Source organism: Tenrec ecaudatus, chromosome 1, assembly GCF_050624435.1.
Source record: "Tenrec ecaudatus isolate mTenEca1 chromosome 1, mTenEca1.hap1, whole genome shotgun sequence".
In the NCBI taxonomy this organism is placed as follows: domain Eukaryota; kingdom Metazoa; phylum Chordata; class Mammalia; order Afrosoricida; family Tenrecidae; genus Tenrec; species Tenrec ecaudatus.
In genome coordinates this window covers 224,663,894-224,685,167 of record NC_134530.1, presented here as the reverse complement: position 1 = coordinate 224,685,167, position 21,274 = coordinate 224,663,894, and the positions used below count along the sequence as shown (strand labels likewise).

The 21,274-nt window shown below is 52.3% G+C and overlaps 1 protein-coding gene across 6 annotated transcripts in view; it reads right to left on the bottom strand.

The window, feature by feature from the left end:
- The window catches only part of SRGAP2 (SLIT-ROBO Rho GTPase activating protein 2), a 272,060-nt gene that overhangs the window by 40,769 nt on the left and 210,017 nt on the right, over positions 1-21,274 (bottom strand). For all 6 annotated transcript variants that reach the window (XM_075529477.1, XM_075529462.1, XM_075529489.1 and 3 more), the window contains exons 9-13: positions 20,650-20,751; positions 19,401-19,598; positions 7,073-7,157; positions 4,285-4,312; positions 2,456-2,480 (exon numbers count right to left, since the gene is read on the bottom strand). In XM_075529477.1, coding sequence (XP_075385592.1) covers positions 2,456-2,480; positions 4,285-4,312; positions 7,073-7,157; positions 19,401-19,598; positions 20,650-20,751 — 438 coding nt within the window. The remainder of the gene's footprint in view (positions 1-2,455; positions 2,481-4,284; positions 4,313-7,072; positions 7,158-19,400; positions 19,599-20,649; positions 20,752-21,274) is intronic.

Below are 21,274 nucleotides of genomic sequence, written 5' to 3'. Positions count from 1 at the left end.
AAGTCTTAGAAAACTGCCTACATGCAGGGCGCTAGAGAGAGCCGGACCAGCAGAGCAATGGTCGGGAGAAAACTGGAAGGGAATGAGCCCAGAAGCCACAACTTAGGTGTCTCTTTTGCAGAAAAGTCTGGGATGATTCGTGACCCTGGTCTTTGCTAGGGACTGGAACACATCTGGAATCCTCAAAAATAAAAGCTTCCAGATTCTTCCTTTGGTTTTACGAAGAGCCATAACCTCCCCCTCCCTCCATTATCTCTTGATTACTTATACAAGACAACAGAGCTCCTAGGTTCCTCCCTTTTCTACCTGCCTGTCTGTCTGAGGAAAGCTCTCTGCAGATCCACCATTAGGCCTGAGCTCCTGGAGAGACACCGGGCAGCAGAAGGAACTCCAGGTCGCTGTTCAGTGGAGGTCCGGCAGTCTCTAATAAGTCTTACGTAGATCCAGCACCGGGCAGATGCTCTTTGCTGTACCTGCTTGGATATGGCAGGATGCAAACCAGCTGGGTGCCGTTCCCGCTTGTGCTGAGTCCACCCAGGGGAGCACGTCCCCTGCCTCCTCGAGCTAGCCAGCTAACTGTGGCCTCTGCTCTCGCAGCCAGTGCCAGTCCTGCAAGGCCCTGACACAGACACGCGTCTATGAGCAAAGGCCTCATTCTAGGACAGGAACAGAGGAAAGGAACCAAGTGCAAGTCCAAGTGTGCTCTCAGGAAACGGGGAAAAAGGCTTGCTTCATCTTCAAGATACTCCACCTCTTGATTCTAAAATTCAATAAATGGTACCTGGGAGGCAGGCCATTCCTCTGCAGGTTTAAATGAAATTAAGAAAGGAAGGAGGATGAAGACAGGAATGGAAGAATAAGAGACACAATGAGATTTGTATCATGTGTGGTAGTTACGTAATTCCATGTCAACTTGAAAATATACAGAAGCGTAGGGATGGTATCAAACCTGTCAGTCGGGTCACAGCCTGATGGTGCCTCCTTATGGACATGGCCTTCTCATAAGGAGGGCCCAGGAAACCTCCCCCTCTCCCTCTGCCTTCACCTTCCTGTTTGCTGACTGCTGCCAGAACTCTGCGATGGGTCTACCGCCAATGGGTCCACATGACTTTGCACCCACTAACCTGTGATATTCCTGCATCATTGTTTGTGCCTTCCTGAGGGACCTTCTGAAGAGGGACTTATGGACTTGAGCTGGACTGGGTTAGGATATTTTCCTGATATATAAAGCTCCTGGATAAAGCGCTCTCTTATATATGTGTGTCTGGATTTTTCTAGCCAACTAGGCCTAATCCATCCTGTAAGAAAAAGGCGCAATCACAGTGGATGGCACTGTCACTAAGACAAGGATTGTCACTAAGACAGTGGAGAAGATAAAGAACCAGTGACTTCAGAGCGAAGATACATGGGGATCTAGGCTGCCTCAGGTCCCCAGTGGGACCAGCCAGCCAGCCAGATCAGCTGAAAAACTCGCTGGAGTTGCCAACACCACAGAAACCTCCACATGCGATTAGCTCTCTTTGGCTAGAGCCACTGTGAAGTGTCCAGAGGAGGCCTAGAGGCCTCTATCAGTTTCCCGCGGCAGACAGTGCTGCCCAGTCCTCTCCAGTGCTCCCTGCTGACTGCTTAGCTGGTGTGAAAAAACCCCTCCAAACTCACTGCCATCCAATCAGTTCTAATTCATAGTGACCCTATAAGACAGGGTGGACCCACCCCTGTGGGTTTATGAGACTGCCATTCTTCACTGGAGTACAGAAAGCCTCATTTTTCTCCTGCAGAGTGGCTAGTGGTTTTGAACTGCTGATGTGGTTCCTAATCCAACATATAACCCACTGTGCCTCCAGGACTTCTGTGTGTGAACTTAGGGGACTCAAATTCATGTCTGCATTTCCCACAAAGTACAGTTAGAAAATCTAATCTGCCACTGCCGAAGAAAAATAAAACCTGATTATGATTCTCTTTTTAAAGGCTCGCAAGTGCTGTTGACCTTGCAGTCACGTGCGCACCGCAGTCTTCCACCACTGACCTCCCACCCTCGCGCATAGTTGGCGTGTGTTAGGAATACAAAGAACCAGAGCAGCAGACGCGTCGACGCAAACAAACAGCTGCAGAAGGAGAACAAGCCAGCCTGCTTGAGGTGTCAGCTGGTGTGTGACGTGGGAGAGTGCAGGCAGGAGGCGCTCTCTCGGTGGGCTCTCAGAGGAGACGCTTGTGAAAGAAAGCCCAGCACAGCTCTTTGGGAACACGGTTCTGGCACGATCTGCGGTCATCCAAAGCAAACCCGGTACAAAGGGAAAAGCTACCGCCCGGAAGCTGCCATGCTGGCGAACACACAGTGCCGGAGCGGAACATTCTACTCTCAGCTGGGAGGTCAGGGAAGTGCCCGTTCCACCCCTGTGTGCAGGCTCCCCCGACTCTTGAGCCAGACCAGCCGGCTCTCTCGCTGGGCCCTTACCTGTTTCCTCACGGTGGAGCTACGCCTGCAGTCGGCCCCGCCGAGTCAGAGAGGACAGCACCCAGGAACAGGGATGAACAAAAGAGAAAAGAGGGACAGGGTGACACAGACACCACGCTGACACCCAGAAGGCACTGTGTGGTAAGCGGGTAAAAGATAATCTGGCATTGTTTGATGGAACAATCAGCAGACCCAGACGTGGCTAAAAGCACGCTCACTGACTTGCCACGTCAGCCCAATGAAGCTCTTTCTTCACACAGGCGGGAAGTGGGTCAATTTACTGTGAGCTGTCTTTGGGTTAGACCGTGCGGTCTGCCATCCAGTTGATGCCCACTCGTAGCGACCCTAGGCCTCGGTGGCTTTCTGAGACCGTAACTCTTCATGGGAGTAGAAAGCCTTATCTTTCTCCCTATAGGGGGCTGGTGGATTTGAATCGATGGCCATGTTGTTAGCAGGCCAACACATAAACACTACACCCCCAGAATCACACAGGGAAGCGTGTGGCTGGGGAGCCACATCTCATCATTGAAAAAGGGCAGTGTCCAGGTGGGAAGGAACCTCGGCAGGCTTGAGGGCAACAGTGTCCAGCTGTGTGTGGCCTCAGAAGGGACTCTGACTTGGAGGGACAATACCCAAAGCACATAGAACAGCACTGCCAGGGTTGAGTGCAGGCAGGGACCAGCTTCCAGCTCCAAGCCTCCCTCTGCTCCTCCACCGGACCACTCCTAAAGAACCTCTTTACCACCCAAGGGCCCCTCAGAGCTTGTGTAAGCCTCTGTCTTACAGCCGAGGGCACTGGGGCTCAGGGAGGGCAGTGAGTAGCAACAGGGAATTCAATTCAGGTCTTCTCCCCCCTGCAGGGCCCTGTCCTCTGTAGGGATGGGCCTTGCAGTGAACTTGAATGAAGGCTCTGTCACCATGGTACAGTGTCCCCAGCCATCAGGACTGGCCCACGAATGGGGTCTTTACTGTGACCCACAGGACAGACCAATGAAAGCCAAATGAAGCTCTCTCTCAAGAATGACTGGCCTTGTGATTACTGTGGATGTTGGCAGATATCCCTGGCTGATATAATGGACTAACCCGGGGTTTCAAAGGAGCCCCACCCATTAAAGTGCTGTCCTCGGTGGAATCAGGACATTTTTCAGCATCTGAGAATGGCTGGCTTTATGACGTCTCCATTCTCCGTCAGTTCGCACAGTGACTGGGAGGGAAAAATACTTGCCTTGGGTCGGGGAGGGATAGGAGGGTGGGAAAGGGACTTGGGATGGGGCGGAGCAGGTTGCATACTTGCTCATCTGGCAGGGATTTCAAGCAGTGCTGTCGGGCAAGTCAGTGCAATGTCATATTTCATTATCCAGCACCAGTCACTAATTGGGGCCGGTCACCCTTTCTACCCATGCAAACAAACAAACAGCCTCAGCTCACGTGCCATTGCCAGAGTGTCTTCTGGGTCAGAGGCTCCCCCAAAGCCCACATGGTGAAGGCTGGTGGCCAAGGTCAGGTGACCAGGATCTTTCAGAGGCACACATTCCTTCCCCTTGCACTGTGGTGGCTTAGGGGAGGCCCAGGGACTGTTCTAGTAAGGGACAACACCCTGCCCCCAGCCCTGTGCAGCTTACAACACAGCCCATTTCCATGTGAAACCAGATGGAGTCAGCAGGGCAGAAGGAAGGATGCTCCCCCGCCACAGCCACTCCTCGACACAGTTGCTGAAAGCCCCAACGGCTCAGCTCCTTGGCTCTTGCCCAGGCTGGGGGGGGGGGGGTCACCCTACCCATGGTCCTTCTCCTACTCCCCCTTCCCCACAACACCCAGGCCACACCTACCTGGCCAGGCTGCAATCAGTCCGCTGACCTGTCAGGAAGAAAACGGCAGAAAAACACATGGTAAAGGGGACAGGCTGAGCCAGGGAGACTTGTTCCTCAGTCACTCGCCCTGCCTTACTTCCCAGCGTCCCTGCAAAGGCCCTCAACTGCGAACCCAAAGGTTGGAGGCTTAAGTCCACCCAGCAACGGCATCTCAGAAGAAAGGTCTGGTGACCGGTCCGAAACAGGCCAGCCAGTGAAAACCCCGTGGGAGGCAGTTCTACTCAGACACACGCAGGATCGCCATGGGTCAGAGCTGACCAGATAGCAAGTGGGAGGGAGTGTGGGACGGTGACCCACGAGCCAGCCTCCCTCTCCCCCCGGGCCAGACGAAGAGAAACGAGCAGAGCCCCTCTCTGGCAAGTTCTGCTTCTGACACTGGTACAGCACTCAGGCTGCCGGGCCTCCCAGTGGGGAAACAGGGGAGGAGGGAAAGAACAAACAACAAGGCAGGACATGTTTTACAGAACATGTGATTAGAAGCCTTCTTGGAGAGAAACCTAGCTTCTCATGTAGAGGTGCGCACACACACATGCACACGAGGGGGCTTCATAGAGGTTGTGGAAAAATAACGGAATTTATCCCCAAACTGTTTTAAAGCCCCTTGTATGTTGAGTTTGTGTGGTGTGTGTGTGTGGGGGGGGGCAAGCATGAAAATAATATGCGCGTGCATATGCACGCACACACACGCAGCAGGAAGAAAGACAGTGGAGTTGTTTGGGGGTGGGGAAGGAAAAGACATGTATGTTCTAGTCAGAGTCACAGTAGATTCTCCTGTTAGGCTGGGCTGGTGGCAAGAGCTAAGAGCTCATGCTGATGCTGCTTCAAACACTGATGCTCCATTTAATCGTTAGCTCAGATATTAAATTAAATGGGTCACAACCAGCTTCAAAAATGGGTCAAAGAACATTAACATGCATAAGAAGTGCTCATATGTTGTAAAAATGCGTCCACATGAGTTCATGAGCAGTGGGGTGAACGCTGCCGTTTGCTGTGGGCCTTGACTGATGGAGCTGGAGCTGTGTCGCACCCCCAGAAGGTGGTCCGAGAGAGCAGACCGGGGAAGGTGAGCTCTGCTCCTGCACCCCAACCAGGCAACCCCCGGGGCAGGGGCACGGAGGAGGGAGCAGGCAAGGTGGCTAACCACCGATTACAGTGTAGTGCCCCTCCAGCCCCAGGCTCCCTAGCCCCCGCAGAGGCTGGGCTTGCATCCGCAACAACCAGGATTCTGAGCCCTGAGCTTCCACATCTGCCCCATTTCCATCCTGGAATATGCATACACATCCATTCTCCCTCGGTGCCAAGAGCAAGGGGCTCCTGCCTGACGGGGACAAATGCGTACAGAAGGCAGGCCGTGACGACTTGCCGAGGACGTCTACCGCAGTTTGCTCCTCCACCTTTACTGCCGGCACTTGTCATCTTTAGATGAAGGCAACTGGCAGCACTAATGGATAGGCACCAGTGGGCCGTCTCCAGAGTAGCACGTTTTGGGTATGTGTGTGCATACATATATTCATTGTCTCTCTCTCTCTGGTGTGTGTGTGTGCATACGCATGTGCATGTGTGTGGGTGCGCGCACTCGAGCTCACATCCCAGGCGCCTATGGGCTATTCCAGGATTTCTTTACAAAAGGAAACCACAGTTATAAAGTTGTTTCACATAGTTCTGGGCTCCCTTCCAAGTCCCCAGGGGCAGACTGCTAACCCTGGGAGTAAAGATGTCCTGTAGCTGGAGGTGGGGCCACGAGGCCCAAACCCGCTCAGCCTGACCAAGTCCCCTGGGTGGCGGTAAGGGCAGAGAACAGCGGTTCCCTCACAGGTTGCCGCCACTTAGCAGAAGAGGCACTCAAAGGCATTGGAAGAAAAAGGAGTCATTTGTGGGGTGAGTGCAGGGCAGGGTGGGGAGAAGGCTCTGGAATGAAATGTGGGGCTACTGAGTGGCAAGTCTTGCCCGCTTCCCCAGCCTGTGCTCAAGAGCCTGAGGCCTCTGTGTGTGGGCATGGCTGCCTTCTGCTGAGGTGGCCACATAGTCAGGAGGGGGGCAGGGCCGGGGAGGAGGAATGGAGGAACCCCCAACCTGAGAGTCCCACTAATGACAGCATGCTAAGAGCTAGGCAGGAGCCCCGGGGACGCTTCTCTTTCACCTCTCCTTCTGTTTGACAGCCTAGGGGAGAAGGCCCAGCGTGCCTGCAGGCCAGCTAGCAGCCTCGCTCGGTCCAGGCTCTGGTGAAAATAAACCTGGAGGCAGGGCCAGTCCGCTCAGCCCCAGGACCCTTCCAAGCAGAAGGGAAGCAACTCTACTCTGAAGCTCCAGAAAGCAACAGTCTGTCCATCACCCCTCGCCCTACCCCACTTGGAGAATCCTCCCTCTCCTCAGAGCAGCTGGGTGGCCCATCTCGCATGTCCCCACCTTCTGTCTCCGTCTTGCTGCAGAGGAGCAGGGGGTTTTAATCCAGTGTGGGAGAGTAAATAACCCATCAGCCCCATCGGGGCAGAGGCGGCGGCAGAGGGCTGGGTGGAGAGCAGCACGCTCCATTTAAACAAATGGATGATGCACATTAGTGCCTCATTAAGCACTGGCCTCCTCCCATTACTCAAGCAGTCATTTGGGGCGGGCACTCCCACATCAAATGGGCGAGGAGAAGCAACGCAGTGGTCCAAGTCCACAGAGGCTGGGCCCACCGGGCTGCGAGGGAGGCGTGGCTCAGCCTTTGGCCCTGTCTACCCTCCAGCACAGCTACCATACTCACTCTCGCCCAGCGTTTTCTGCAGCAGGTCGTGCTTGGCTTGTAACTTGGTGATGAGGTTCCTGCCCTCCAGATACTCCTTCATTTTCTGTACGGGAGGCAGGGGAGAAAGAACGATCAGAGAGGGAAATCACTGCTCAGCTCCACAACTCCGTTTCCAAGGGCTCAATCGGTTTCTGGCCCGCCTTTCATCTTCCTGGCCCTGAGCAAGTGAGCATCCACTGAACACCTCCCTCTACTGCCCCAGGAGCTCCCCGGGTCTGAGAGAGACTTGAGCACCAAACGTGTGTCCTTCGGTTCTACTGACCGACGATGGGACTGGAGGGCTGGTGGGCTTGCTGAGGCTTGGCCACCTGTCCCCTCTGCTGACATCCAGTCTCATCTCGGGCTGTGCCGCGCTAGACTAGGAACAAGGCCACTGGTAGGCTCAGCCACTGCCTCTGCTGAGAGCCTGGCCGGGACGGTGACAGGACCTCTGTCCCAGGGCACCTTCTGGCCGGCCTCCTTTGCTACTCTGGTCTGAGTCCTGGAGGAAAGCTTGGGATTCCTGAGTACTCAGCCCCGCCCCCCACTTTTACATACATACACACGCATGCTCATGAGCCCACAGGTTCCACACACAGGTGACTCCACTTGCTCCAGTGATCAAAACATGCTCTGGGCTAGGCTGGTCAATTTGACTGTTCCCTACTTGACCCTGCTCAGTGAATCTCCATTGCACGAGAAGGCTTCAAAAGTGTGTGTGTGTGGGGGGGGGGGAGTTCTATTACATTTTCACTGTTTTCCCAGGATCTTTTTTGAAGACTCTTGCATTTCCCCATACAGAGAAAATTCACCAAATCTTCCAAACAACCCTATGAACCAGCACTACCCTTATCCCCATGCTATGCCTTGGGAAGATGACGTGGCACCAGATTGAGAATGGAGGGAGTGGGGGGCACTCGATGTAAACACACAGAGCTGGGTAACACCGCACAGCGTCTAAACCAGGGCTGGGCCCATGGGTCTGTGAGATCATCCATACCACAAAGCAGCCAACACTGCACGCCTCACCAGGGCACGGTAGCTCCAGTCATCACACCAGGGGTGGGTGAATTAAATGTGTTAGCAAGATGGCTTGCAAATGATGCTATACACATCCAGCAGAGAAGGTCCTCCACCTGTGGTGAACCAGAGGTTCCCTAACTTATTTGGTCTACTGCCTCCTTTATCAGAAGAAAAACCCCAAAACATCAGAGAAGAAAAATTAAAAGAAAAACCTCAGCGCCCCACCCCACCCCAGTGAAACACTTTGGTACTAGAGCCTACAGTCCAGGACAGGGTCTGCTCCTGCAAGCCCCCTGGATCTGGATCATTCCAGCGCCCTCCAGGGGGCGGTATGGCCACTCTGGGAAACACTGCTCTGAAGCATTATGATCAAACACTCCATCCCTTATGGCACATAACAGCAGGAGAAATTGTCCTGGTGTAAATATTTAGAGATGTGTCGAACTTCATAGTCTTTGAAGCGCTTAGGATTCCCTGGGTGGCGCGCATGGCTTCCAACTGAAAGGCTGGTGGTTCAAACCCACCCAGAGACACCCTGGGAGACAAGTCTGGAGATCTGCTGAAAGCCCGGTGGGGCACCACTCTGCTTGGAAACGGGTCTCCCCAAGGCGGAGTCTCTCCCGCACCTCTCAGTGACTGTGCACAGACTGGGAAGGGCCATTGTCGTCATTCAAGTGAGAAGATGCTCTCGGAAGGGCAGCTGCCAAATAACTGGCCGAGTGTTGAGAGGCAGTGAGTGGTAGTGAGAGCCCTGGAGCTGGGCTGCCTGACTCTTGACATGGTGTCCGCTTCTCTACGAGGGTATCAGTGTGCCCCGGTTGCCCCCTGCCGCGGCGGTTCCTCCTCTACCCAATTCCAAGCCCGAGTCTGACCCTGACTCACTGGTGACCTCGGGTAGTTTACCGAGTGGGTCTTGTTGCTGTTGTGTGCCCGCAAGCTGAATCCGGGCCTTTGAACCGGTTCATTCCCGTTCGAGCCCCTGCTGAGAATTTGCCTTATGCATCACGTGTGTGAAATCAGATTCATGGCTAGCATCAGGTGGCTTCTCTGGAGAGGAAAGGCAAGTTCTCAGCAGGGGGCCATGTAGGAATGTACTGGCTCAAAGACCTGCTTGGTTCCAATCACAGCGATTTTATAGTGGTCCTCGTGACCTCACAGGAGAGGAGAACCGAGGTTTCTTCAGGCGGTTGTCTTTACAGGACCTTCCCTTACCCATGGCCGTTGAGTGACTCTATGGGGCAGAAGAAAACTCCTCCTTAGGGTTTTGGACGCTATCAGTCTTTATAGGAACAAGCAGCTTGTCTTTCTCCCTCAGAGTAGCTGGTGGGTTTGAACCACCAACTGCGTGGTTAGCAGCTCAATGTTTAACCCACTCTGCTACCAAGGTTTCACCAGGGCCCTTGTACAATTGGACAAAACTGTTCAAACTGTGCTAGTCAGGTCTTTCTTTTAAGGTATACTCAACAACAAGTGTGGCACTGTGAGATAACCTGAAAAACAGACTTCTCACTTTGCTCTCAGGGCTCCTCTGGGCCACAGTGGCCAAGCACTCGGGGCGCCGTGGTTCAGTTTGGCGGCTCCCACCAGTTGCTCTGGGGGAGATGTCCAGCCTGGGAAGCTCTGTGGGACTCTCTGGGCTGTTCAATGCATCAGAACTGACTCGAGGGCAGTGGGGTTTGGCTCTTACCCATTGTCCAAAACTAACAAAAACTCGACCCAAACTGCTCTTGCCTAGAGCCTTGCTTCCACCTCAAACTGTTCATCTCTGTGGCCACTTGGTTCACTTATTCTCTCACCCCTTACAGAGAGCCGTCGCTCACAAGCCCGCATCTCAGGGAGTTCATGAGTTTTCCAGGCACACGGCCTCCGCGTCACAGAAATGGCAACAGCAGGCTGGTTTCCCAGAGACAGCTGTAGAGCACTTGGTCACCAAGCAGCCCTGGCGGTGTAATGGGTTACATGCTGGGCTCACCGCAGCTCAGCAGGGTGAACTCTGAGGGGCAGAGGGAGGCCGTCAGGATGTGCAGCCGACTGAACCCCAAAGAAGAGTTCTACTCTGCCCTATCAATAGGCTTTTGTTTCTTTGTGCCTCAAAGACACCACAACCAACAAAAAGCCATGCAAGACTTTGATTTCATGGCATTAGACTTCTAACCTCCAGGTTGGTGGTTTAAACCCACCAGATGCTCCAATGTTCAGCCTCAAAAACAGGCCTGCTGCGAGTCAGAATCTACTCGCTGGAGGTGGGTCTGGTTTCCTTAGAACAGGACGGAAAGAGACATGGTAAAAAACATGAGGCTCACTTTATCTCTATATACTTCATACATTGGAACTTTTTATCCACAACTATCTCTCTTAGACACACACACACACACACACACACACACACACACACACACACACACACACACACAATCAATTGCTTGCCCGGGATGCAGCCTCTGGCCCTGCCCTGCCCACACAGACGCTCCTGGGTACATCTCTGCAAAGTCCCACACAGCACTGTCCCCAAGCAGTGTGTCTTTCTCAGAGGGTCTCCTCCCTCTGGCCACAGACCATGTCATTCATCATTGCTGACATCCCTGAAGCGTGGCACTGTGCCTGGCAGAGCGGAGCGGAGAGGAAGGAGAGGAGAGGAGAGGTGAGAGAGGCAGAGCTCACTCACTGTGAGGGGGAGCCAGTGAGGGCACCTCCTCCCTCGACTCGACTCCGCAGAGAACTTTCCTCAGCGGGCACAAGCCCAGCCTCCAGGTGTGGCTGCCCCTCTAAGTGGAAAGCCAGCCTCGCCCTACTCACAGCCTGCTCCTGGTCCCTCTGCTCCTTTGTGCTTTTGCACGAGAACATCTGCAGCCAAACAGACTAGACTGTCACCTTCCCCCTTCCATCTGCTCTGCTGCCAGCTCACCTGCTGCCACTCGGTGCTGGCTGCTCAGTTTCCTCCCAAGTGCATGCCTAGTTGAGAGGCCCGGACAGTGCTTCAGGGCAGGCTTTCGAGACACCCCCGCCTGCTGAGGACTTGCATTTCCACCCCAAACAGATGGAGTCAGAATCCATGAGAGGGATTCAAAACGGCTTGTGGAAAGATGCCAATGTCTTTCTGCTCCACTTTGCCACAATCACTTGGAAGACCCTGATGCATGGTGATGAGACTGCCCCAGTGACTAACAGAAGATCTTAAGATGGATTCTGACTCACGCTTCAAGGGCTTCAAAAAGTTGAAGGAAGATTCCATTGTCTTTTACTTCTCCCCGTTGTATGCCCCCTCACCCCCGGACTTTTTGAAGCCCCCTCAAATCTGGGGTATACAGGCAAATTCTCAGCTAGTGGAGAATGATGCTTCAGGGCCTGGGGGGTAAAAATCTTCAGGAAACACCCACAGTTAACAACTTAGTTCTCAGAGGTCTCTCTCATAGGGAGGTCCTCCCAGGAGATGCTAAGGGTTTCATAAGGGGGAAAAAAGAATTCACCAGGAAAATAACCTTCCAAACAAGACCAGACTGCTCAAGAAAACAGGCAAAATTCTCAAAGGAGATTAATGCAAATTCCTTCCTCTCACTCACGTTTCTACTTGTGATTCTGGAAATTGTTTTCCATTTCGTTTTCTTGCCCCCTCTGCTCATGGTTCATAGCTCACTCGTTAACTCCGGCTGTCCCTCAGCAAACCATTAAAATAAATAACAATCTGATAAAGAGGTGTGATGGATTACATTGGTGAGTCCCATTAAATCCCGAAGGATCACGCAGTGTCAGCTCTGACAGGCATCCCTAACTCTGGGTGGAGACAAAGGCTGGGGGATTCCGACTGGTGCGCTGGACCTGGGAAGAAGGTACTGCCCCTACCCGCAGAGGCGGCTGCCATGTTACTCCTCACCGCCCTGTCCTGCTGGTGCAGAGAGCACCCATCTGGGTGGAGGCACGTGGGGACAAAAGGCCTTTCCTTTCCTGGAGCAATACAGTTATAAGAGCGGCCTTGGTTGAGTGGTTTGTGAGGGGCTGCTCTTTAGGAATTACCAAATGGGAATGACCAATTCCTTGTGCTGGTGCAAGGTCAGCAGTTTGAACCCACCAGCCACTCCCAGGGAAAAAGATGAGGCTTTCTATTCCTGAAAGAGTTAGAGTCTAGGAAGCCCACTGGGGCAGTTCAACTGTTGTATAGGGTGGCTATGAGTCAGAACTGACTTAAGACTTATAGCCGCCCTATAGGACAGTTGAACTACCCCTGTGAGATTTCAAGACTGTAACTGCTTACGGGAGTTGAAAGCCCCGTCTTTCTCCCACAGAGCAGCTGGCGGTTTCAAACTGCTGACCTTGTGGATTGCAGCCCAGCATGTAACCACTGCGCCACCAGGGCTCCTTTCTAAGAGGGTAATCTGAGACAGACACACAGAGAAGAAAACCATGTGAGGAAGGAGGCCGAGAGTGGAGCCATGGAGTGAGCACATCGCGGGGTGCTGGCAGGCCCAAGCTGCTGGGAAGGAGGTGCAGAATGACTTGGCCCTCAGTTTCCAATGGAAACCAGCACTACCAACACCTTGGGAGGCCTCCAGACCTCTGAGTGAACCCACTGCTGTGGTGCTGCGCCACCTTGGTGGTCCTTGGTTATGGTGGTCTTCTTGGCTAGAGACCAGGATGAGGACGTGAAGCAGGCTTCTGACTCTTTAAACAGAGTAAGAGACCCAAGAATGTTTTTCAAATAGAATTTTTAAAAACCTCTTGCTGTAAGCATACTCAAGTATCGGGCATAAAACTCCTGGGCCCTCACTCATGTCTTGCATTTAATTTTCACCAACCCGGGACCCCCAATGCCCTCTGCACAGCCAAGGGGAGGGGCGGCTGAGGACGGAGATGCAGATGCCGTCATCAAGGCTGCTTCCCTAGCACCAGGCGCAGGAACATTTCCCCTGTTCTCCATTTGAAAGCAGGAACCAGCTGTCAGGCAGAAAGCATCATGGAGTCAGCTGTAAGCCGGAGCTCACCTCCAGTTTAACTGACAGGGCAGGGGCGTCCATTGATTTGGACCTGCTTAGCACCCATTTCCTGAGTGCCAGCACAGCGCAGGCAGCAGGGAGCCCCACGCTAGAGCCACCGCCTCAACGCAAGCTCCCAGGCTAGAGGGAGGTCTAGCTCAGCTTCTGAAACAATGGGTTGGCAACCCCATAGGGGGTATTGTAACTGAATGTGGGGGTGGTGAAACATTTGAGGACACGAAAAGCTTTCTGATCTCGCGAGGGCCCCACAGCCATTCACAATCAAAAGCATCATGAAGCTTGGGTGTTCCTGGCAGCGCTTGCCCGTGATGGACCACGAGACCACTGCAGACCTGCTCTGGACACACCACGGCCACTCGCAGCCACCACAGCATTCACCTCCCACGCCCAGCTGGCTGTGCAACTCGGGGATCTTCGCTTCCCATCACTTGGTGCTATCAACTTGATGCGGCACACACACCGGCCTTCTTCAACTTCCCCGGCTAGAGACCGCCTTTCGCCAGAAAAACGTTTAGGAGAACCCGGGCGTATAAAATAAATACTGAAATCAAATGTGGCTTTCATGACATTCATGATGTTGAGCATCTAACTCTGGTGACACTTTTTGGCTGCAGGTGCTTGTTTTGTGTGACTCCTACAGAGTCAAGCAAGAGCCACAGTCTAAGAGGCTCTCTTCAGGCACTGCCCGGCAGCAAAAGGAAGGTCTTTTTCCATTCATGCTGTTATGAGGAGTTATCCAGTCCGCCCCTAGCTCACAGGGACCCGTTCCCAATGGAAGGCAAGGCGGCCTGGCCCTGGGTCATCTGCAGGACTGGTTGTCCCTGGACCATCATGACCCACGGGTTTGCCTTGGCTGGTTTTGAGAAGTAGGCTTTTCTTCCTAGTCCACCTTTGTCTGAAAGCTCTGCTGAATCCCACTGAGCACCGTGGCTGCGTGCAAGCCTCCATGGACAGATGGTGGTGGTCATGCCTGAGATGCACGGCCGGAAATCAGCCCCCAGTCTCCTGCATGGAAGGCGAGAATTCCGCGAGGGAATTTACCCTGTTCTCTCCTCCCCTTCTCCAAATCCACTCCCAAGAATTCAGGCATTCTACTTGTGTATTTTATTCGCCTTAATTCTTCCACGATACAAGAACTTTAGAACTATGTATCGAGAATTATTAAGGAAAATGTCATCATTCTAGGGCTTGGGGGCGCATTGCCCACCAGCAGGGAATTGATTACATCAACAAAGGGCTAACATACTGTGGGTTCTACAGTCATTAAAGGAGGCAGATCTTTTGGACTGAAGGGGAAACACTACCCCAAATGAACCAGGTGACAAGACTAAGGTGAAGAATCGCATGAGCGGCATGCCTGTTAGGAGTTTCAAAGGCTGTGTAGAAAGATATCAGTGGCTGCCTATAGGCAACCGGCATACCTCTGGAGGACCCGGAAACAACCGGCATACCTCTGGAGGACCCGGAAACAACCGGCATACCTCTGGAGGACCCGGAAACAACCGGCATACCTCTGGAGGACCCGGAAACAATGGCTTCCAGCAGCAGCAGAGGGGATGGAAAGCGTGGTGGGGCCAGGGATGGGAAGAAGTGTTTTTTACTTTTCCTGAATACTCTTTTTTCATAGTAAAAATGGATTTTTTAACAATAATAACAAAGGTCAAAGAAAACGCAGATCTTGTTGAGTCATATGCTACAGAAGGATGCTAGCCTGCCGGAGGGACCAGGAAATACCTCCTTATAACCCGTTGCCACCCCAGTGGTTCCCACTCTCGGTGAGTGTGGCCGGGAACAGAACGGCGTGAACGGCTGGCTTTTCTCAAGTTCACCGTGGGCCTTTCTTTCACGGCACCTCGTGGTGGACTTGGACCTCCCACCTCGGGAACATCTTTAGGGCAAAGAGGGGGAGAAAGGTGCTGAGCTGTCTCTGAGCCTCTCCTGCTGCTCTGCTTCGTCGGTAAAGGCTGGCGACCACAGAGCTCCCTTCAGCCCTGGCTGACGACGTTGGGTCAGCTGCTTATCCTTGCTGGAGTTGTACATGCATTTTAAACAATAACCTTTCAAATGAGGAGGTTGGGTTAAATGAAAAGTCACTTCAAGCCTTAAAATCCCGTGATTATTTTCTTGGGACTTTGGCAAGAGACTGACCCCTCAAGTTCAGGCTTCCGAGTACTAAGTGGTGTCATGTGGGCAGAGCAATCTGACGACAGCTTGAGAGGTCACGAAGCCCCTTCTATCACCAGGCACGCTGCCTAGGAGTGGAGGTTGTGGCAAGGCCCGCCAGCTCTCCCAGGGTGCCCTGCCCTGGCGTGTGGAAGGGCGAGGAGCCATGTGTGCAGAGGCAACAGGCAGAAGGGAAAGTGCCCCCTGGGCTGTGCAGGCGGCAAATGGCTTGGCAGCAACTGTTTAACACGGGGACCCCCTTTTCTTCAAGGTCTGTTTCACTACCCACCCATCCCCAAAAGGCCCCCTTTCACCATGAAATGAATTAATCTGACACATTCCAAGTACCAGTCACGAAAATGATGAATTCTCTTGTAAATCTGCTACTAGACAAGCCGGGACAAAACCCATTCCTGTTAGCCCAGAAAATCTACACACGATTTTGATAAGCAGGCCTCTGGCCACAAAAGACAGGAAATGAATTTGAAGACACCAGGGCATTCAGACCTTAGGTGAAAGGCTGGGCAGGATTGGAGAGGTCACCAGCTTGAATACAGCCATTCCTACTTTTACTAAAGGTCAAGTTTGAATACAAATGCAATCGCTTCCTTTACAGCCGAAAAGCAAGTCTGACAAAGGCTGTCTGAAATACAGATTATTTTTAATGTCCACAATTTCTAACTTAATTTTAAAAATAGTGTGTGTGTGTGTGTGTGTGTGTGTGTGTGTGTGTGTGTGTGTGCGTGTGTCGGTGGGGGTGGTGGTGGGCTTTTTGCAATGTCACCAGATTGGGTCACTTAAGTAGTGTTATATCTAGGTAGTGCAGACAGACCAGCCAAACAATGTTCTATGTGAAAAGTCACAAGAGAGTTCCACATCCTCCTTGGGTAATGAAGCAGGGGACATATGCTCGGCCTCAGGGGGCCGGGAACTCTCTGACCAGCTGACCCTGCTTGTGGGCTTTATGCTCTTGCACATGCTGTTCTTTCCTCATGGAATGCCAGTCTCCTCCCTGATTCACTGCCAGGTCCCCACCCAAGACCAAGACCCAAAATTATTTTATGGCAGTGTTCCCCCAACTGTAGGCATCCCGGTTGCCGCTCATGCACGCATGCATGAAGGCCTTTTTTTTTTTTTTTAACATTTTACTAGGGGCTCATACAACTCTTATCACAATCCATACATATACATACATCAATTGTATAAAGCACATCCGTACATTCTTTGCCCTAATCATTTCCAAAGCATTTGCTCTCCACTTAAGCCCTTTGCATCAAGTCCTCTTTCCCCCCTCCCTCCCTCCCCGCTCTCCCCTCCCTCATGAGCCCTTGATAATTTATAGATTGTTATTTTGTCATATCTTGCCCTATCCGGAGTCTCCCTTTACCCCTTTCTCTGCCGTCTGTCTCTCAGGGAGGAGGTCACATGTAGATCCTTGTAATCAGTTCCTCCTTTCCAACCCACTCACCCCCTCCCACTCTCCCAACATCGTCCCTCACACCCCTGGTCCTGAAGGTATCATCCACCCTGGATTCCCTGTGCCTCCAGCTCCCATATGCACCAGTGTACAACCTCTGCTCTATCCAGCCCTGCAAGGTAGAATTCAGATCATGGTAGTTGGGGGGAGGAAGCATGCAGGATCTGGGCGAAAGCTGTGTTCTTCATCGGTACTATATGGCACCCTGACTGACCCATCTCCTCTCCTAAACCCCTCTGTGAGGGGATCTCCAGTGGCTGACAAATGGGCTTTGGGTCTCCACTTCCCCCCTTCATTCACTATGGTATATATATATATAATTTTTGGATGATGCCTTATACCTGGTCCCTTTGGCACCTTGTGATTGCACAGGCTGGTGTGTTCTTCCATGTGGGCTTTGTTGCTTCTGAGCTAGATGGCCACTTGTTCACCTTCAAGCCTTTAAGACCCCAGTCACGATCTCTTTTGATAGCCGGGCACCATCAGCTTTCTTCGCCACATTTACTTGTTCACCCACTTTGGCTTCAGCAGTTGTGTCGGAAGGGTGAGCATCATAGAGTGCCAATTTAATAGAAGAAAGTATTCGTGCATTGAGGGAGTGCTTGAATGGAGGCCCAAGGTCCTGCACGAAGGCCTTTTTAAATGTTTGTGGTTGCTTTGTAAAAGGATGAAAACCAAGCATGCCAGTTGTTGGAGAAATACCTGGGGTGAACATCAAAGTCCTCCCCTCCCCTCTGCCTTACCCCAGTCACTGCCCTCTCTCTGTCCGCGCCCCAGCATTGGTGTACGTGCAGCACAGTGCCTGGTCTAGAGCACAGCCAACAGAGGGTGAAGAACACCTCTCGGGATGAACAAATTCCCGATGATGCTGGTGACACATCTTCAGCGTGCATCGCGCATCAGCTACAAACCAGGCCGTGCGCTACGTGTCTCACCAACACGAGGCAGGGAAGGGACCTTTACTCATGCGCTCGTCTACAACACACCGTGCTCACTAATCTTTAGGATGATTCATAATTTGCTGTGAGAATGAAAATGGCTGGTTATTAAAACAATGTATGGAGCAGTATCCCCTTCTCTGGTAACAGACTTCAAAGCATCTATGTTTGTGTATGCAGGAGTCCTGGTGGTGTCCTGGTTACAAGTTGGGTTGTGACCGGCATGGTCGGCAGTTCGAAACCAGCAGCAGCTCCCCGGGAAGGGATCAGGAGCCCCAACTCTCGCAGCTTGGGGTACAAGCTGGCTTCTGAATGACCAGCTGCCCAAAGTGACTTTCCCGTTCTGCGTGGGCAAAGCCGGCACTGAGGCAGGGCTCTCATCAAAGCAGAGCTGTGAAGCCAGGAGGCGGGAAGACGCAGGGCGAGTTTCAGATCCATGCAGCTAAGTCATTCCCTTTCAACAGTCTTCTCCAGGATATAAAAGAAAAAACAATTCTAAAGATTTCTGAGCTTAACTAATGAAAACAACAGGTTTCTTAAAACAAACAAAAGGAGTTAGCTAATCATCAGTGTTCTCCTGGAGCTAGGGTAGAATTAAACAAATTTCTCCAGTCAGAGGAAAACGCAATTGGTTGCACGCAGACGGTGTTTCTTGACTGAAAAACAAGGGGAGCCCTTTCGCTCGGCATCAGGATGCATGTTCACTGGCGACATTTCATCTCACATCTGCAAACTTAATTTTTTCTCTTCTGCTTGTCAGACGATTAGGAAATTTTAACCCAGGCAAAAAATCGTGCTGGGCAAGCTCAAAATAGCTTAGTTATTTAAAAGTAGCACCAAAGACCAGCCAACAATCTTCCAAAGGACTATTAATACTATATACTCAAAACACGACAACAGCGGGGGTGGAGGGTGGTGTCCATCTGTCTGAAAGAAGACTGGGTGACACGGGAATAACAAAACCCAATGTTCTGGAGTTCTCTGTGGAACAACAACACCAAACACAAACTGTTTCTTAGAATTTAGCAATAACTAGAAATCATCCTTTCCCAACGACCAGAGTTACAAAATAATGTACCATCACTCAGTAGACTCTGAACTTTAAATACAGGATATCTGCTAGCTGGGATATTTGGTTGTTGTTTCCAAGAATCAAGAGGTGGCCGCCCTATCCGAGCCCCCTTTCCTGGTCTCATGTGGCTGAGAAGGAACTTTCAAACGAAAGCCTCCTACCGACCAGCAGGCTAAAGAGTTCCTGGAGAGGGAAATCTTGGCGGTATACTTGGGAGAAGCCTTTCTCGTGGGAGGGGTCCCTGGTAGACAGAAACAACTTGGAGATATTTCTGTGTAAGGTGATCTTCAAGTATAAAATCCCAGAGCCAAACCCCACTGCTGTTGAGTCCATTCCAGCTCACAGAGAATCGAAGCTAGTAAAAGACTGAAGCCCTGGTGGTGCTGTGAGGACCCCTAGTGGCAGTGTGGGATAAGCACTAGACTGTTAACTAGAATGGTGGTTCAAATCCACTAGCTTCTCCATGGGAGAAAGACGAGGCTGTCTGCTCCCATGACGACCGACAGTCTCAAAAACTCTATCTAAGGTTGTGCTGAGTCAGACTGAGTCAATGGCAGCGGGATCGGGTTTGGGGCCTCTCAGACACTTGACAAAGCCTTGGCTTCCCTGTCTCCCACATGCACCACGGTGCTCAAGGCCCGCTCACCGTGAAGTAGAACTGCTCTGTCTCCTGCTGGTTGGCTCTCCTCTTGGCAATGCTGGGCTTGCTCATGAACGTCTCAGAGACCGTGGATTTGACGGATTCCATGGAGTTGCTGTACTGGAAGCAGTCAGATACGTCGAAGTCCTCGACGGTGACAATGTCCTGGATGGTCTGCAGGGTGGCCTCCATTGTCTTCTTCACCTGCCATGACAAGGGACAACATAATGCGTACGGGGTGGGCTGCAAATCTGCAGGTAATGGGTGTTTGGAGGGGAGCGAGTGGGAGAAGACTGAAGAAGGGGACGGGCTGCAGACACCAAGGCACAGCTCTCCTCCCAGAGACAGTGCTGAGCCACGAGAACCGCTGGGGCCCTCCAATCCCACACATGGCCTGCTTCTTAGAATTTAGGACCTACAGACCCCACTACTCCTTTCATGCTTTACGCATAGCCCAGCTCTTTTATTTAAGATTCATTTTAAACTGGACATTAGATCTTGGCTATCATGGAAGTCCGGCAGGAAAAGGAATCCAAACCAACCCCACAGTACAAAGGGTGAGTGAAAATATGTGATGGAGTCTAATTTGGTATCTGCCCCAGGCTCTGCGTCATGACCTTTGACAGACCCAATGCCTTGTCTCCTTGTTTGCAAACCAAGTGATCAGTTCTTCCTGATCTTCCTGGGAAGCAGCAGGGCTTACTGAAGGGCAGGGCGAGAAGTCCTCCGTGCTCAGAAGATGAGAGCTGGGGACTCCATCACACTGCCCTGTGGAAGCAGCTGACGGCAAATAGGCTGGGTCCAGAAGACATGCACCCTCAATTAAGAGGATGGAGAGATGTGAAGTACTGGAGGCAAAGGCCTCAGTCTGTCTGAAAATGCTGGGGAAATCCAGGCCTAAGGGGGTGACTGCAGAGTCAGAGACACAATATTGTTCACACAGCTGCCAAGTTCAAGTGCCATTTTGATGAAACGTGTAGAGGAGGGGGAGAAAGAAAGAGAGAGAAAGCATTGTGCCAAAGCTCAAAATAGACCTCAACCTTTGGCAATACAAGAGCAACTTCCTAGAGTTCAAGGGCAGGATGTAGCAGAGGGGGAAAATCTAAGCCTCCGTTTAGCTAGGAGGTGTGTGCAGCAGGCCGGACATTCTCTGCATGCTCTTTCCACCTGCTCCCGGATTGGCAGCGGCAAGAAGTTGGGCAGGGAAACTCTGCAGGCAGACGGGTGGCTCTGAGCCTCCTGGGCTGGAACTCACCTCTTCGTTCTCAATCTTCAGGGTGGATAAGCGCGACTGCAGTTGTTGGCATCTCTGTACCAACTCACTCTGGACAGGCTGCTGGGCACAGAGCTGGGAGGTCTGCCAAAAATAAGCAACGTCAGGTCAGGAAGAGGACACTACCCCGTTGCCGGTTCCAGAGTTCCCAGGACTGCTAGTAAAAGCCCTTATACTCATAGGCGGAAGGCTCACCGTTAGTACACGGAAATGCAGTCCAGAGTCCAAGTGTGTGACCCGCTCCCAGACCAAGCACGAGGTGAAAGGAATGCGGAGAGGGACTCCCTTGGAAAGACTGGCCTGGAGCTTGGTGCTTGGCAGGGGCAGGTTGACCCGGAGGCCGTGGGCTGAGGAAGCCAGAGCAGGGAGCCTCGGGCAGACCCAGATACCGAAACACAATGCTTTAGCGCAGGGAAGGTTTCCTGCTAGAGGTCCAAGTAGCCACCTCCCCGGCCCTCCCTCAGCCTCCGTCATCCATCAGAGTGAAGGCAGTAGAGAAGTGGGTCAGGAGGCTACCTTGCCGTGCTTGGCAGGCGGCATGTTTATAAATCCCAGCCATGCTTGCGAGCTCTGACTCAATCCCAGAGAGCCCAAAGACAGAAACAAG